This window comes from Auxenochlorella protothecoides (genome assembly GCF_000733215.1).
Source record: "Auxenochlorella protothecoides strain 0710 unplaced genomic scaffold scaffold86, whole genome shotgun sequence".
Classification (NCBI taxonomy): domain Eukaryota; kingdom Viridiplantae; phylum Chlorophyta; class Trebouxiophyceae; order Chlorellales; family Chlorellaceae; genus Auxenochlorella; species Auxenochlorella protothecoides.
This window is the reverse complement of record NW_011934467.1, coordinates 133,824-147,978: the sequence shown is the minus strand read 5'-3', so window position 1 is coordinate 147,978 and position 14,155 is coordinate 133,824. Positions and strand designations below refer to the sequence as shown.

General features: G+C 65.9%; 5 protein-coding genes across 5 annotated transcripts in view; 2 read left to right on the top strand and 3 right to left on the bottom strand.

Annotated features, from left to right (window-relative positions):
* Positions 1 to 2,060, bottom strand: part of F751_6330 (Nucleosome-remodeling factor subunit BPTF) — a gene marked incomplete at both ends in the record, with an annotated part of 9,898 nt that extends 7,838 nt beyond the window's left edge. Inside the window, 5 exons of the mRNA XM_011403554.1 lie at positions 8 to 264; positions 561 to 620; positions 783 to 1,062; positions 1,245 to 1,385; positions 1,937 to 2,060. Coding sequence (XP_011401856.1) covers positions 8 to 264; positions 561 to 620; positions 783 to 1,062; positions 1,245 to 1,385; positions 1,937 to 2,060 — 862 coding nt within the window. The remainder of the gene's footprint in view (positions 1 to 7; positions 265 to 560; positions 621 to 782; positions 1,063 to 1,244; positions 1,386 to 1,936) is intronic.
* Positions 2,061 to 3,170: 1,110 nt separating this feature from the next.
* On the bottom strand, positions 3,171 to 4,603 carry F751_6329 (hypothetical protein; the record flags this gene model as incomplete). Its single annotated transcript, XM_011403553.1, has 5 exons — positions 3,171 to 3,304; positions 3,559 to 3,892; positions 3,994 to 4,138; positions 4,268 to 4,374; positions 4,502 to 4,603. 5 exons carry the CDS (start codon positions 4,601 to 4,603, stop codon positions 3,171 to 3,173), a joined length of 822 nt encoding a protein of 273 aa, XP_011401855.1.
* A 634-nt stretch (positions 4,604 to 5,237) lies between these two features.
* Positions 5,238 to 11,691, top strand: F751_6327 (Cytosolic non-specific dipeptidase; the record flags this gene model as incomplete). The annotated part of the gene is made up of 12 exons (XM_011403551.1): positions 5,238 to 5,309; positions 5,450 to 5,865; positions 6,109 to 6,184; positions 6,429 to 6,711; positions 6,964 to 7,248; positions 7,492 to 7,934; positions 8,166 to 8,299; positions 8,670 to 9,377; positions 9,590 to 9,768; positions 9,954 to 10,151; positions 10,411 to 11,202; positions 11,501 to 11,691. 12 exons carry the CDS (start codon positions 5,238 to 5,240, stop codon positions 11,689 to 11,691), a joined length of 3,777 nt encoding a protein of 1,258 aa, XP_011401853.1.
* On the bottom strand, positions 7,454 to 7,729 carry F751_6328 (hypothetical protein; the record flags this gene model as incomplete). Its single annotated transcript, XM_011403552.1, has 1 exon — positions 7,454 to 7,729. The coding sequence occupies one exon, from the start codon at positions 7,727 to 7,729 to the stop codon at positions 7,454 to 7,456; it is 276 nt and encodes a 91-aa protein (XP_011401854.1).
* A 553-nt stretch (positions 11,692 to 12,244) lies between the features above and the next one.
* Positions 12,245 to 14,119, top strand: F751_6326 (2-phosphoglycerate kinase; the record flags this gene model as incomplete). The annotated part of the gene is made up of 6 exons (XM_011403550.1): positions 12,245 to 12,436; positions 12,598 to 12,805; positions 13,002 to 13,078; positions 13,205 to 13,336; positions 13,452 to 13,553; positions 13,733 to 14,119. The coding sequence occupies 6 exons, from the start codon at positions 12,245 to 12,247 to the stop codon at positions 14,117 to 14,119; spliced, it is 1,098 nt and encodes a 365-aa protein (XP_011401852.1).
* Between the last annotated feature and the right edge of the window lie 36 nt (positions 14,120 to 14,155).

The window sequence follows — 14,155 nt, the reverse complement described above, 5'->3', positions numbered from 1 at the left end:
GCCTCACCCCTTCCCCCGGCAACGCATTCCGGGCAGAGCCACTCGCCGTCCCCCAGAGACTTGCTGGTCTCCCCCAGGCAGCGCATGTGGTAGGTGGCAGGGCAGCCGTCGCAGCAGATCAGGTTGCCCCCCAGCCCGCACAAGACGCAGGTGTCGGTGTTGTGGTCCAGTGCCCCGGCGACCTGTGGCGGGGGGGCGACGGCGGGCCCCGCCTCGCACCCCGCCACCAGCTGCCCGGCCGCCTCGCGCCGGTCGATCTCCGCCCTGCATGATGTTGATGACTATTTGTGAGGAGACCATTGTGTGAGGCGCCCGTGGCGGGCGAATGTTGGCTTTGAAGCAGGGAATTCAGGTGCAGATGCACCCGCTCCTCCCACCATGCAGATGCTCGACAGCAGTGGCACGCCTGCCCTCAAGAAGAAGAAGAAGGAGGCCAGGGGCAGGGCAGGGCGTGCAGCCCTCCCCGAACGATTCCCCACTCCAGAACCCTTGGCCAGCCTCTGGTCCCCTTCCTCCCCCTGCTCGCCACCCCCCCCCCAAAGCCACCCTCTGCCCCTCACCGTATGGTGATGCAGTCCAGCAGGCTGTTGGCCAGCGACTCCAGAATCTTCACCTTCACCCTGAGCGGGAGCACGTAGTACTCGGGGCAGTGCCGCGGGCGGGCCGGGCCCCTGCCATGGAAGACGGCCCGCGCGCCGAGGGCGCCGCGGCCGCCCTTGGTCTCCGTCCCCTCCGCCGTCGCTTGGCCACCTCGCCCTGTCCTTTCCAGCCGGTGGGCCCACTCCCCGCGTGCCAGCGGGCTGCCGGACAGGCGCAGCCAGTCCCAGAGGTACAGCGGCCAGGTCAGCGCGTCCAGGAACTGGGGGTCCAGCGCGCGCTGCGCACGCTCCGCGGCCGTCTCGTCAATCATCAGCGCGCGCAGCATGCTGACGTGGACCTCGTCCACCAGATGGCTGGCGGCCTCCGCCGCCAGCGCCGCGCAGTAGGCGGCCAGGGGGAAGGGGGCCAGGCGCAGCTGCCAGGAGAAGGCGCGCAGCGTCTGGTATGAGGCCGCCAGCGACCCTGTTGTTTGGGGAAGGGAGGGGGTGGGCCGAAGGAGGGCGGGTGGTGGGCCGAAGGAGGGCGGGTGGTGGGCTGGAGGAGGGCGGGTGGGAATGGATCAGGAGGCTCAGGATTCCAGACTACAAACACAGGGGACGGCACCATGCTGTTCAAAGGGACGCATCCGACACCAGCCCACCCACCCAGGAGGTCGGTGGGGATGTCCAGGCATTCGTCGGAGTCGGCCAGGGCCACGCCGAAGGAAGCGGGGAGTGCGGCCTCGGCGGGCGGGGGGAAGAGGCGGTCGTCCACCTTTCGCACAAAGGGCTCCAGCCTGAAGCCGTCTGCGGGCGAGCAAGCAGCGTGGTGTACGAAAGGGCCACTTTGTGTCAGGGAGGAAGAATCAGCTCTTTGGCAGTCCCTCTCATCCAAGGGCCTTCCACAGACAGCAACAGTCTGTACCAACGGGCTCATAGTCAAGCGACAGACCCCTTGCTGGGTACAGAATTTGCCTGGCAAGCCCCCCGGTGCCTCGACACAAGACCCAGCCCCACCACACCCCACGCTCACCAACACGGCTGTAGAAAGAAAGACCGAGGTCCTCTCCATCCTCCCCCTGACTCTCCAGCTCCTCGTACTCCTCCTCGTACTCCACCTCCTCCTCCTCCTCCTCCTCCAGCTCCGAGTCGCTGTCAGGCTCGCTGGGGTCGCTCTCCGAGGACGTGTCGGAGTTGGGCCTCAGCCTCTTCCGTGCCTGGATGGACCGCTTCCGCGCTGACCCGCGCAGGCGCCTCAGGTCAAACTGCAGTGGCAAAGGAACAGGTAGGGAGTCTGGAACAAGCTAAAGCTGGATGGTCCGCCGGCTTGCTCATATGGTGGTACACTGGCCGGCAACTCGAATCTGTAAGCCGCAGTGATGCGACATCTGATGCCAGGGGGTAGCCGATCTGATTCCCCTCAGCTTCCCTGGCCACCACCTGCTGGTAGGCTGGGGTCACCGCAGCCTTCCACCACACCATCTCTCACCTTTACTGCAGTGGCGGCGCGGCCAGACACGAGTGGCCCCGCGCCTCCTCCTCGGGAGAGGCGGCTGGGAGCGGAGACGGCACCCTGCGCGCCCCTCCCCCTGCCCCTGCCCCGCCCGCGGCCTCTCTCCCTCCCTCTCCCCCTCCCCCTGCCCCGCCCACGGCCACGGCCAGGACGGAGGGGGATGGCATCCTGAGATGGCGTGGCCGGGCTCGCAGGGCGCTCCGCGAGGCGCCGAGGGCGACCCTGCGGGCAGATGGATCAGCTTTCTGACGAAGGGTCAAGGTGAGGGTGGGCCGGCAGGTCGGCAGGGAGAGTCTTGAACTCATCACTCACCCGTGGGCCTGCCATTTCAAATGCAGTCAGAGATGACAGGCGCCTGCAAGTATACCAGGGTGTTGCCCTGCTGGGAAGAATGCACGAGATGGGGTGCGCATGACGAACAGTCAGTCATATGTGCGGAACGGTCGAGGATCATGCAGCAAGGACTCACCTCAAGTGTTATGCAGATCCCGCGCGGTCCGTCGCCATGAAACCCGCAGGTTAGCTGGCTCAGGAGGTCCGGGCAACGACAACCAGCCCCGCGAGTATGCACCAGGCTCAAGGACCCCTCTCCTTCTTGAGCCTTTAATTATTAATTCAAATTGGGTAGATTGATGCTGCAGTGTGTACCAGGAACTCCTAGAAGGATGCAATGGATGGGCCAGAGAGAGGGAGCCGGGAAGGCGTCACACCAGCGAAGGACGCTCGGGGATGCAGGGAGGCCTGCGCGGGCAAAAACTGTACGGATAAAACATATTTGAGATGTGCCGGCGAGATACAGTTATTGGGCGCCGGTGTGTGGGCGGGGAAGGGAGATCACGCCATGCCATTCTCCCGACGGGCGCCTTTGGGGGAGGTGCTGGCTTGCGCAATCGGGCAATGAACAGCTGCAGGCCATTTTTGGAGCGTTTCACGGTTTCTCTGCCTGGCTTCCTGTCGGCTCCGTGGCTAGTGATCAGAAGGACTCACATCAAGGGTCCTCTTGGAATCGTTGCAGCCTGTTTTCAGTCCAGGACAGGGCAGTCAGGCACGAGCCAAGCCCTGCAGCCCCGGCCGGGGCATCAGGCTAGGGCATGAAAGTCATCCAGGGAGATGAGCTTGATGCGGTCTTGCCGCCGCACCACCTCCCTCTCCTCTTGCGTGTTGTAGCCCCAGTCCACAAGGTACAGGTTCCAGTGGGCAAGCTGCGGCATGGCTGCCACCTGTTCGAAAAGGGGGAGAGGAAATGATGGTCATAGAGTATATGAAAAACTGCTGCTTCGTCAATGTCCAGAGTGATACAGAATCACACAGCTACTTGCTTTTCAGTGTCATGTTTAAGACCAGCATATGACACCCATGGCACACCCGCCCTCTGAGGCGGGGCCTGGCCGCCTCAGTCCCCAATCTCCTCATCCTCCCACCACCCGGCCTCTCGTCCTACCCCCCCCCTTCCCTCCCCTCTGCCACCGCTTGCCTTGTGTAGGGTCAGCGCCTTGTCCTCTACAAAGTGGTACTGGGTGCCGGGGTGCCTCTCCTCCAGAAGGTGCAGGATCTCCGACTTGGGCGCACCCGTCTCGGCCTGGGAGAAGATGCGCTCCGGGGGCAGGTCCACGCCTGCCAGGCGGTGCAGGATGGCCTCCGCGAAGCGCGCCTGCTTGGTGGTCACGATGTAGGCCTCGTGGTCGGCCACCAGCCGCCGCACCGACTCGGCGACGCCGGGGTAGATGTCGTTCATGTCGATCCAGGCGGCCAGATCCTCCTGCATCATCTGGTCACGCATGCCTCCAAAGGCAGCGAGCAGCTGAGGTGTTTGGGGGGAGGGAAGGGGGGAAATTGTAGAGAGGAGAATACCATGGGACATGGAGGGGTGTTTTCACTTGCTCATAAGGGTGCGGAGCCCACCCCCCGAGCCTTAAGATCTTGCACCTCGGAGCGGTCCAGGCCCCAGAGCTGCATGTGCTCTCCGAGCAGTTTATGCCAGTCTTTGAGGATGGCCTGGGGGTCGACTCCTGCCAGCAGGCACCGCACCAGCACAAGGTTCTCGTACCTGCGCGCAGAAGCATGCAAGGCTGTCAGGCACGGTGCCGCTGAAGCTGTGAGGAAGAGAGCCTGAGTGCCGTCCGACCGCCTGGGGAAAAGGGGCAAGTTCTAGGCTGGAATCCATCGTCCCTCTCACCCGGTCTCCACGACGGGGCGCACGACCTTGAGCTGGTCGATGATCTCCTGTCGCCTGGCCACCACCTCTGGCCTGGCAAACATCTCTGGCCAGTACTGCGCAGAGGCCTGTGCGTCCCAAGCAGGGTGGCAGGAATGAAGTTCAATTTACAGGTTTAAACGAGGACAACATGTTGCACGACCACTTGTGAAGTTCCACATCTCCCCCTCGGCCGTGCACTCCCTCCTCACTCACCTTCCATGCAGCTATGGCCGACTCTCCCACCGAGTCACAGACCACACCGTCGAAATCCAGGGCCCAGACCTGGCGCTGCGCCTGAACCTGCAAGCGTGGCATTTCCCTTGGTGCACGGTGCACTCTGCACAGAGTAACGCGCAGGCTGGTCCTGTGGGGTGCGAGTTGTTGGGTGCGGACCCTCAGCAGCATATACCACACTGAGTAGGTGCCCAATGCCGTATCTCGGCGCCGCCAGCGCGCGTTTGCTTTGGTTTATAAATATATCCACGCGACCAACGTTTGTGGCAGTTCCAGGGCATGTGCGGGTTGCTCCTGGCGCATGAGAAGGGGGGGGGGGGATGAGACGTGGATCTCGCGCCCGGGACATGGAGTCCATGTGCTGGTATCGGCGATGGTCTGCAGTGCAGCTCCCCCATGTCACCGTACCAAAGATTTGAGGCACACAAACTCCTGAGCGTCCACTCGTGACGAGTCATTCTCCCCAGGGCAGCCTTGAGGCTAGGACTGTAATGGGCAGCCAGCCCATCACCCACCAGCCCATGCATTACCGTCGAAGTTGATAAAGGCATTATTCGTGGCGATAGGAGGGTCAATATCGGTCAAGATGTGAGTCGACACTGTCCCTCCTGCTGACCACTTTGGTTCGAACGGGACCGCAACGTCACCGTCGGCCTCGCGCTGGGCCCTGCATCGAGCCCCTTCCTCCCCCCACAAGCGCTGCAGGTGTCGTCTCATGGCGTTTTATGGGATCGACCCCATCCTGGTTGCGGACGTGGTCCTCTGGCCTGCCCGCTCCATCATCAAGGTCTGAGCTCGAGAGGGAGGGGGGGTTATGAGTCATGCAGTCCCGCACAGCACCCTGGAGACGTGCTTGGGCCCCAGCACGCCCTTCTCATCGGACCAGTGCCTCTGAGTAAAGCCCATACCTCCTCTTCAACCTCGCAGCAATCTTACGACGCACGGGAGCGCAAGAACGACAGCAATCTGCCCCACCACCTGGGGTACGGCAACCTCAATGGCGACGGCTTCGGCATCGGCTGGTTCTCCACCTCGCTGAGTCAGCGCCCCGACTCCGCCAACCCCTGCGTCTTCACCTCCATCACCCCTGCCTGGAACAACGAGAACCTCAACCGCCTGGCCACCAAGATCGAGAGCCGGCTCGTGTTTGCGCACGTGCGCGCCGCCTACCCGGGCATGCCCGTGTCGGAGCAGAACTGCCACCCCTTCCAGTGGGGCCGCTTCCTCTTCATGCACAACGGCGTGGTGGCGGGGTTCATGCAGGTGCGGCGCCACCTGCTGGCCCTCCTCTCCGACGCCGCCTATAACGCGGTGCAGTCCTTTCACTCCGACTCCGCGGTCTGGTGAGCGGTGGCCTGGGAGCATATGGGGAGAAGTGATGGGAACGGGATGGGCGTGGAGCTACCGGGGTGGCTGAATCCTAGGCACGCAGGGAGCTGCAGTGAGTGCTGCTGAGGCAATCGGCAGGAAGTCGCTCGTGCTGCGCCTGCACGGCCGCCGGGGTTGGCATGGCTGCGCACCGACCACCCAGTCCCACGGGCCGCCGCACCCACGGCCCCCTCCACCTCCCCTGTGTGCCCCCTCAGCTTCGCGCTCTTCCTGAACCAGCTGCCGGACATGCACGCTGCCCCCAACCCCGTGGTCATGCTCAAGGCGTTGGAGGTGGGCTGGGATCGTGCAGAGATGGGATTGGGACCGTCATCCCGGAGGGGCACCGTGATGACTCGCCTTTCGATCAGCACGTTATCGACGCCTCTCCCCTCGACGGGCCCCGACCTTTGCCAAAGACGTCGTCCCGGAACCACACCCCAGCTCGCCTTGCCCTGTGTTCTGGGCAGAAGACCCTCGGCCGATCCCCGGAAGAAGGCCCAGACCCCTCCTCATACACCCACCGGCCCACCCACAGGACACCATCTCCATCATCCAGGAGACGCAGAGCCAGCACGGCATCGCCGGCAACTCGCTGCTCAACTTCTGTGTGTCAGACGGCGCCACGCTGGTGGCCACGCGCTACACCTCCAGCCCCGACGAGGAGCCTGCCTCGCTGTACTACGCCGAGGGCTGCAGCTACGACCGCAGCAAGGAGGGGGTGGAGGAGTCGGGCATCGCCTCCGCCGCCGCCGCCGCCTCCGACCCGGGCGGGCAGCGCGACAGCGGCACGGCCAACGCCAGCTCCAAGGCCGTTGCGGGTGGGCGAATGGGACACTTCCAAGAATGACAGGGGGCAAGGGGACAAGATCTAGGAGGCGGCAGTTGATCAGTCCTCGCGTGGTACCCGCTGGGACGCAGGAATGCTCATCCCTGCACTCAGGCTCATCCCATTCCGACTCCCCACTCCACTTCCGTCCACTGCTCGTCCCTGGCACTCACACTCCATGCCCCCCCAAGTCAATCGCACCCATCTGACTCCTGCCTCAACCCCTGCCCCTTACCCACCCCAGGCGAGGGCGACTACCACCTGACCTACTCGGAGCTGGGGTCGCGCGTTTGCCTGATCGCATCGGAGCCAGTCACCTCCAGCGGGTCGGACTGGGTGGAGGTGCCGCGCAACACTGCGTTGGTGGTCTGCCGCGAGACCAGTGGCGTGCTGTGCGTCATGCGCTCGCCGCTGGTGGCCGGCGCGGAGAACCCGCGCCGCGCGGAGGTGTACCGCTGCCTGGAGGCGGTGACGCTGGCCGCCGGGGTCAAGCCGGGCGCGCGAGAGCCGGTGCGCGCGCCTCGCGTGGGTGAGGGGCACGAGGCTGTGCGCGCCAGCGCCGCCTCGCTCAGCCGCTGGCCAAGCGAGGCGACGGGGCTGGGGAGCGGGGGCGAGGCGGGCGGCCCGGCCTCCGCGCCCTCGGAGGACGAGGCGGGGTCGGGCGCGCCGCCCGCGGGCAAGCGCCGGCGCGACGGCGGCCGAGGCGGCCCCGCCTGGGAGGCGGCCGCCGGCTCTCAGGATGCGGACGAGGCCGGCCCCGGCCACATCTCAGCGGGCGTGGTCCCCGAGGCGGGGGTTTCGTCGCACGCAGACCAGGACGCGTCCACGCAGCCGCCACCCAGCAGCGCGTCACTGGAGCGCCACCTGCTGACGGGGCACTCCGGCACGGTGATGGCGCTGTGCGCCTCGCACGACCTGCTCTTCTCGGGGGCCACGGACTGCAGCATCAAGGTGTGGAGCCTGCAGTCGCTGGCCTGCGTCGCCACGCTGCGCGGGCACCGCGACCCCATCCGCGCGCTGACCGTCTGCGGTACCCACCTGGCCTCGCTGGGGGCCAAGACGCTGCGCCTCTGGGCGCTCTCCTCCGACTTCACCTGCGCCTCCGTCCTGGCCGTCGCAGACGTGACGGGGAACGCCAAGACCGTGGTCGCGCCCTGCCCAGCGGCCACTGCCTCGGCCGCCGCCTGGGTCTACGTCGGGAGCCAGGACTGCCGCGTGCGCGGGTTCCGGGCGCCCGCCGGCGCGGGGGCTGGGGGCTGCGCCGCGCGGCCGGCGCCGACTGTGGACGGCGACCGCGCCGGCGCGGCGGCGGCCACGTCGGCAGCCGCCCCTGGCACAGCGCCGTCGCCCTTCCTGGAGGCGGACTCACCGAGGTGCATGACCTCCCGCGACCGCATCTCCTCCCATGTGCCCCCCGCCGCCGGCGCGGCGGCCATCACCCCGGAGGCCACGGGGCATGCGGGCGCGGTGACGGCGCTGGCCGCCAGCGGCGAGGTGCTCTTCTCCGCCTCTGCAGACTCCACCATCCGGGTCTGGCGCCTGCCGAACCTGACCCACGAGCGCGTCCTGCGCGGCCACAGGTCGGTGGGATGGGTTCTAGAGGGGTATGTTGCCCGGCGGGAGGTGTGGGGGAGAGGCTTGAAGTCTGTGCGGGAGGAGAAGGAGGGCGTTTTACTAGGTATCTGTGTGGGTGGGATAGAGGATATGGGATCCAAGTGAAGAGACTGGCGAAAGAGGGGTGGTCAGAGTGGGAGATCCTGGGACAGAAGCCCAGGCCAGGGATCGCTGGTGGCGAGGTTAGGCCCGCTCGCAGAATCGCTGAGCTTCTGGCTTCGAGAAGTACTGACGCTGACGGCCCTCATGAGAGTCCTCCATATCCCCCTCTTGACGAGCCTCCGCACCCAGTCATCATACTCCACCTCTTCTGTCCTTTGCTCTCTCGACGCACAGGGGCTCCGTGCTGGCGCTGCACCTGGCGGGCGGCGTGCTGCTGAGCGGCGGGCGGGACGCGGTGATCCGCGTCTGGGATTGCGGCACGCTGGTCTGCCGGCGCACGCTGCCCGGCCACCGCGGCGACGTGCTGGCGCTGACCAGCGTGGGCATCGCCGTCCCCGCCGGCGGGGCGGGGGAGTACGCAGACCTGCTGTCCCCCGGCCTGGCCTCCCCCCTGGCCAGCGCCGCCGACATCAGCCCCGCTAACCCCCTGTTTCTAGGTGCGGGGGGCGTCGGGGCCGGCAACGGCATCGGCAACGCAGGGAGCACCACGTCCAACCTTCACCGCCGCCAGCCGCTGCTGTACGCCAGCGCCAGCGCCGATGGCTGCGTCCGGCTCTGGGACGCGGCGACCTTTGCCTGCCTGCGCGTGCTGGGGGGCGGCCCCGGCGCTTCCCCTGTCATGGCCTGCGCGCTGACCGAGACACATGCCGCCGCGGCGCTGCCGGACGGCGTCATTCGCCTCTATGCGTGCGACGACCTATTTGTGGCCGCCGCCGGGCGGGCGCTGGGCGTGCCTGTCGAGGCGGGGGAGCCGGGGAGGGGCGGGGTTGAGGCCAGGACTCGGCGGGGGCAGGGCGCCGCGCCCAAGCCCGAGGCGGGGGACGTGGTCACCAAGATGGAGAGGGAGCTGGAGCGCGCGCTGCGCACCTTCATCCGGCTCAGGTGGGAGGAACGGAGGGAGAGGAAGGATCTGGCGTCCAAAGGAGGGGGTTGGCTGTGAGTGGATGGCCCAGGGACCAGCGGCCGGCTGCTGCGGCCGCGGCCACCGCTGGTAGTGACGTGGAGGCCTAGATGCCTGGGCATGGCTCGGGTGTTCAAACACCAGTCCACACCAGTCCACGTCATCAAAGCCCACCCCAAACACACGCCACCAGGACCATTTCCGTCGACCCCAGCAAGTCGGAGGACTGCTTCCGGGGCGCCAAGTTCCTGCACCGCCTGCTGGAGGGGCTGGGCGCCGAGGTCAAACTGGTGCAGCCCATGGAGGGGAAGAACCCGCTGGTCATCGCCAGGCTGGGGCGCTGCCCCACCAAGCCCACCGTCACCTTTTATGGTGGGATGGGGGTTGGGGGATGTGTGGTGAAGGTGCAGCAAGATGCAGGCTCACTGTACTGTGTACGGCAGCAGCGTTCCATGTGCCCGTAACCCCGACGCCATCCTGGATCCCATTTTGTATGTCGCAATCCAAAGGACACCCCCCGCGACCCCCTTCCACCACCACTACAATCACCCCCGCAGGTCACTACGATGTGCAGCCGGCGCTGGAGCCGGAGTGGCAGACCGACCCCTTTGAGCTCTCCTCCATCGATGGCCACCTATATGGTCGGGGTGTGAGCGACAACAAGGGTCCCGTCCTGGCCTTCATCTATGCTGTCAAGGAGCTGCTGCATGAGCATGAGGCCGAGCTGCCGGTCAACGTCGCCTTCCTCATTGAGGGTGGGAGTGAAGGGGGGGGAGGGTGTTATCTTAGGGGGGGAGCATGGCCCACGTGGCCATGTCCCAACGTTTGGATCTCTGCAGGCCGCCTCCTGCAGTCACCTGGCTGGTGTTTCGGGACACGAGGTGCCGGGCGCTGGGCCTCACCTGTCTCCACCAGCGCCGCGCTGCGTGCCACCACCCGGCCCCCTGTCCCTCTGCTCACTCCTCTGCCCAGCGCCGGCTCCACGGACCCCCCTCCCCCCGACCCAAACCCCAGGCGAGGAGGAAAACGGGTCCACCGGCTTCCACGAGGCGGTGTCCGCCCACCTGGGCTGGTTCGAGGGCTCCCAGATCGTCATCATCTCCAACACGCTGTGGGTGGGGGAACGCGTGCCGTGCCTGACCTACGGCATGCGCGGCATGATCAGCGCGTCCATCGAGGTGCATGGCCCGGCGCGTGACCTGCACTCCGGCAACGAGGGCGGCGTGTTCAGCGAGCCCCTGGCGGACCTGACCAAGGTCCTGGCCTCGCTGGTGGACGCGCGGGCCAACATTCTGGTCCCAGGCTTCTACGACGCGGTGCGCCCCGGCATGCTAGACGCGGCGATGCGCCGCCTCCCTGCCTCCCACGAGTTCAGCCTGGAGGGCTACCGCGCCCAGATCGGGGTGCGGCGCCTGACCGCGGGGCGCAGCGAGTGGGACCTGCTGGCCGCGCGCTGGTGCCTGCCCAGCCTGTCGGTGGTGGACGTGCGGGTGGGGTCGGGGGACGACCCCGCGCGCTCCGCGCACTACCGCTTCGGCCCCACCCGCTTCTCCGTCATCCCCCGCGCCGCCGTGGGCCAGGTGGCCATCCGCTTCGTCCCCGCGCAGCGACCCGAGAGCCTGGTGGAGCACCTGAGGGCCCACGTCGCCCACGAGTTCGCCAAGCTGCGGACGGGGAACGAGATTGCGGTCAAGGTGCACTCCATCGGCGACTGGTGGGAGGCGGACGAGGCCTCGCCCTACACCAAGCTGGCTGAGCGAGTGGTGCAGGAGGAGTGGAGTACCACCCCCCTGCTCGTCAGAGAAGGTGAGGCTTGTGGGGTGGTTACGATGGGGAAGGGGGGGGGGAGGGGGGGGCACAATGATCCTTGTTCTCCGTGTGTGCTGGGGTCCTCGAGCTGGGGGAGGAACATCTCCTCCCGACCAGCTGAGCCCGGAGTGCACCATCACAAGCAAGGATGGGGGAACAGGGACTGGGGCAAGGAATACTTTGTTCCCTTCCTCCTCTCCTCTGGCCCGCCGCAAGTGTGCGCGCCAGCGCCACCTCACGAGCGACGCCCGCCGGTGCTGACCAGGTCCCTCCACCCTCGCTCACCGCCGCGCAGGTGGGACCATGCCCGTGGCGAGAAAGCTGGAAAAAATGCTGGGCGCGCCGGTGCTCATGCTGCCCATGGGCCAGTCCTCCGACAACTGCCACCTAGCGAACGAGCGCATCCAGCGCGTCAACCTGCTGCGCGGGAAGAACGTGGTCAAGCGCCTGCTCATGGAGGCGCCCCGCGCCAAGGCCGCGCAGTGAAGCCGGGGCGCAAAGTGCCCCACCGCCCGCCTCGACTCTGTGAGACCCCGCATGCACAGTGTGCCCTGACATGCTTGCAGCGGGAGAGTGGGCTGTCAAGAGGTATTGTAGACCTATGGTACCCCACACACTAATCAAGAGCCCGCCAAGGCCCCAAAGAGTCGGCGATTCTCTTGGTCAATGGTCCGGACGAGTGGGGGAGGGGCGCGATGACTTTAGTATACGTCATGCGCAAATCCCCGGTGCCCGCAGGGTAGCCGTGCTTGCACCGCGAGGGAAAACAGAAACTGTTATCGTTATTTGTGTGATTTGTATCCAGGATTAGGGCAGCACCCAGGCCGCCATCGTATAGGACTGCTTTCCAACCTGGGGTTTCCCTACGTTCGGCAAGCGGGCCTCGCTGTACTCTCCCATGACCGCGTGCACAGTCGAGGTGTGGCGTCGATGAGATCAAAGACTCTTACTTCCTCTGTACGGGGCCTCTCACCGCCCGTATGCCGGCTGTGATTCCGCAGTCGGAGCAGGGAGCCAGGCAGGGCCCACACCGGGTGGCATGGGCCGTGAGCCCAGCAGCCGCGCCCTGCGCGAGCCCCACTCCACCTTCGAGGGTCCGGGGCGGGCGGGGAGCAAGTACGACTTCGTGAAGGTCCGTGTCTGGCTGGGAGAGGACCAGGCGCACTGGTACACGCTCTCCCGCTTCCTCATCAGCAGAACCCTCACAGTGACACAGATCCCCGCCGACAAGGTGAGAGGCATGCCTTGGCATTGTTGCAGCCAGGAATAGTCTGTAGGAGTGCCTATGCCTTCATCAGGCCTGCAGGTGGGAGGGAAGTGCCGTCCCAGAGCAGGCACGTGCACCGGGGCGCTTCCCCTCTTCTAAAGCTGCACCTGCCCACTCCCATGCAGGCCGTCCGGATTGCCCTGGCCGTGAAGAAGGACCTGGTGGACCGCGGGAGGCTGGAGGTGTCGCAGGAGGAGCTGGAAAGCGCGCTCACCTCCGCCCTGGTAATCCATGGCGTGGGCGCGCACCATCTGCCCCGCTACCGCACGGTCTCCGCCTTCTTTCAGCGCCGAGCGCCACTCATCGTCCTGCTCTGCGGCACCGCTTGCACTGGTGAGAAACTGAAAGGGAAAGCGTCGCTACGCATGCATGTGGGCATGGCTGCCATCACACTGTGTTGCAGACTGCTGTGCCTCGTGTCAGCCTCTTGGCTATGCATTCCCCAGAATATTTCTGAAGTCGTCCATCCTATGCTCCACTCTTACCCCATTCATGCCCCCTTGCCTCCCTCCTTTGGTTTATGATGCAGGGAAGTCCACAATCGCGCAGCTGCTTGCTTCTCGGCTGAACCTGCCTAACGTGCTGCAGACTGACCTCCTGATGGAGGTGGGACATGCTGTTCGTTTATCTCGGATCCCTGCTGCTCGATGCGCGCCGATCCGGGCTAAAAGCACCATTCATGCCTTCATGCCACCTATTAAACGAATCCCTCTGCACCTCACCGCTGCCCAGTTCTTTCGGGGCAGCGAGGTCGTCCCCGCTCAGCCCTCTGTCTGGCACGCCGAGGACGAGGAGGCTTTGGTGTCTAGGTTCCAGGCCCAGAGCCGCCAAGTGCGGCGCGGGCTGTCCGGCGACTTGCACAAGGTGGGCAGGAGTGTGACGTGTGGCAACCTGCTGTCCCCGCAGGATGGCCCTTGGCTGAGTACATCCGATGCATGGCCGGCACTCCTGACACACGGGCACTCCCTTCCTCTGCAAGTGCATTGAGGAGGGCAAGTCGATCATCATAGAGGGGTGCCACCTTGACCCCAGCCTGTATTTGAACGAGTTTGGGGCGGCGGCGGTGCTTGAGGACGCACAGGTGGGGCAGGTGGACCTTGGTGACCCAGCCACGACTCGGAGATGAGTGAGCCTGCTTGCTCCAGGTCACATCGTCGGCTCGCAGAGCATGTCGCCTTCTGCAGTGGCCCATGCCGCTGCATGTGATGAAAGGGCTCTCCACCTGCCCACCTCACACGTTCCCCTTTCCACTCTCTGCAGATCTGCCTGGCTTCGGGGCGCACATCCAGAGCAGACAGCTCCGACTCAGGGTCCTCGCATGGACCGGGCCGCATGCAAGCCCGCTCCTCCTTCGAGTCCCTGGCAGCAGCGGCCCGGTCCTCTCCCTCTCTCCTCTTCATCCCCGTGATCCTCTGGGTCGATGAGAAGGAGCACCACCTGCTCATGGGTGGAGAGGCCGGGGTGCCAGGGGGAACCGTTGGCGCCCCAGGCATCGCGCTGCAGGCGGCGTGGCTCCAGCGCTACCTCCTCCGTTTCCAGGCGAGGGGGGTTCCCCTGCACCGCGTCAGGCCGGGTGCCTTCCAGGAGACTGTGCAGGCACTGCACAGCCACGTGCTCGACTCCATAGAAGCAGCTGGCAAGGAGTAGGGGTTGCAGGGCACAGGGGCCGCTGCCGTCCAGCGC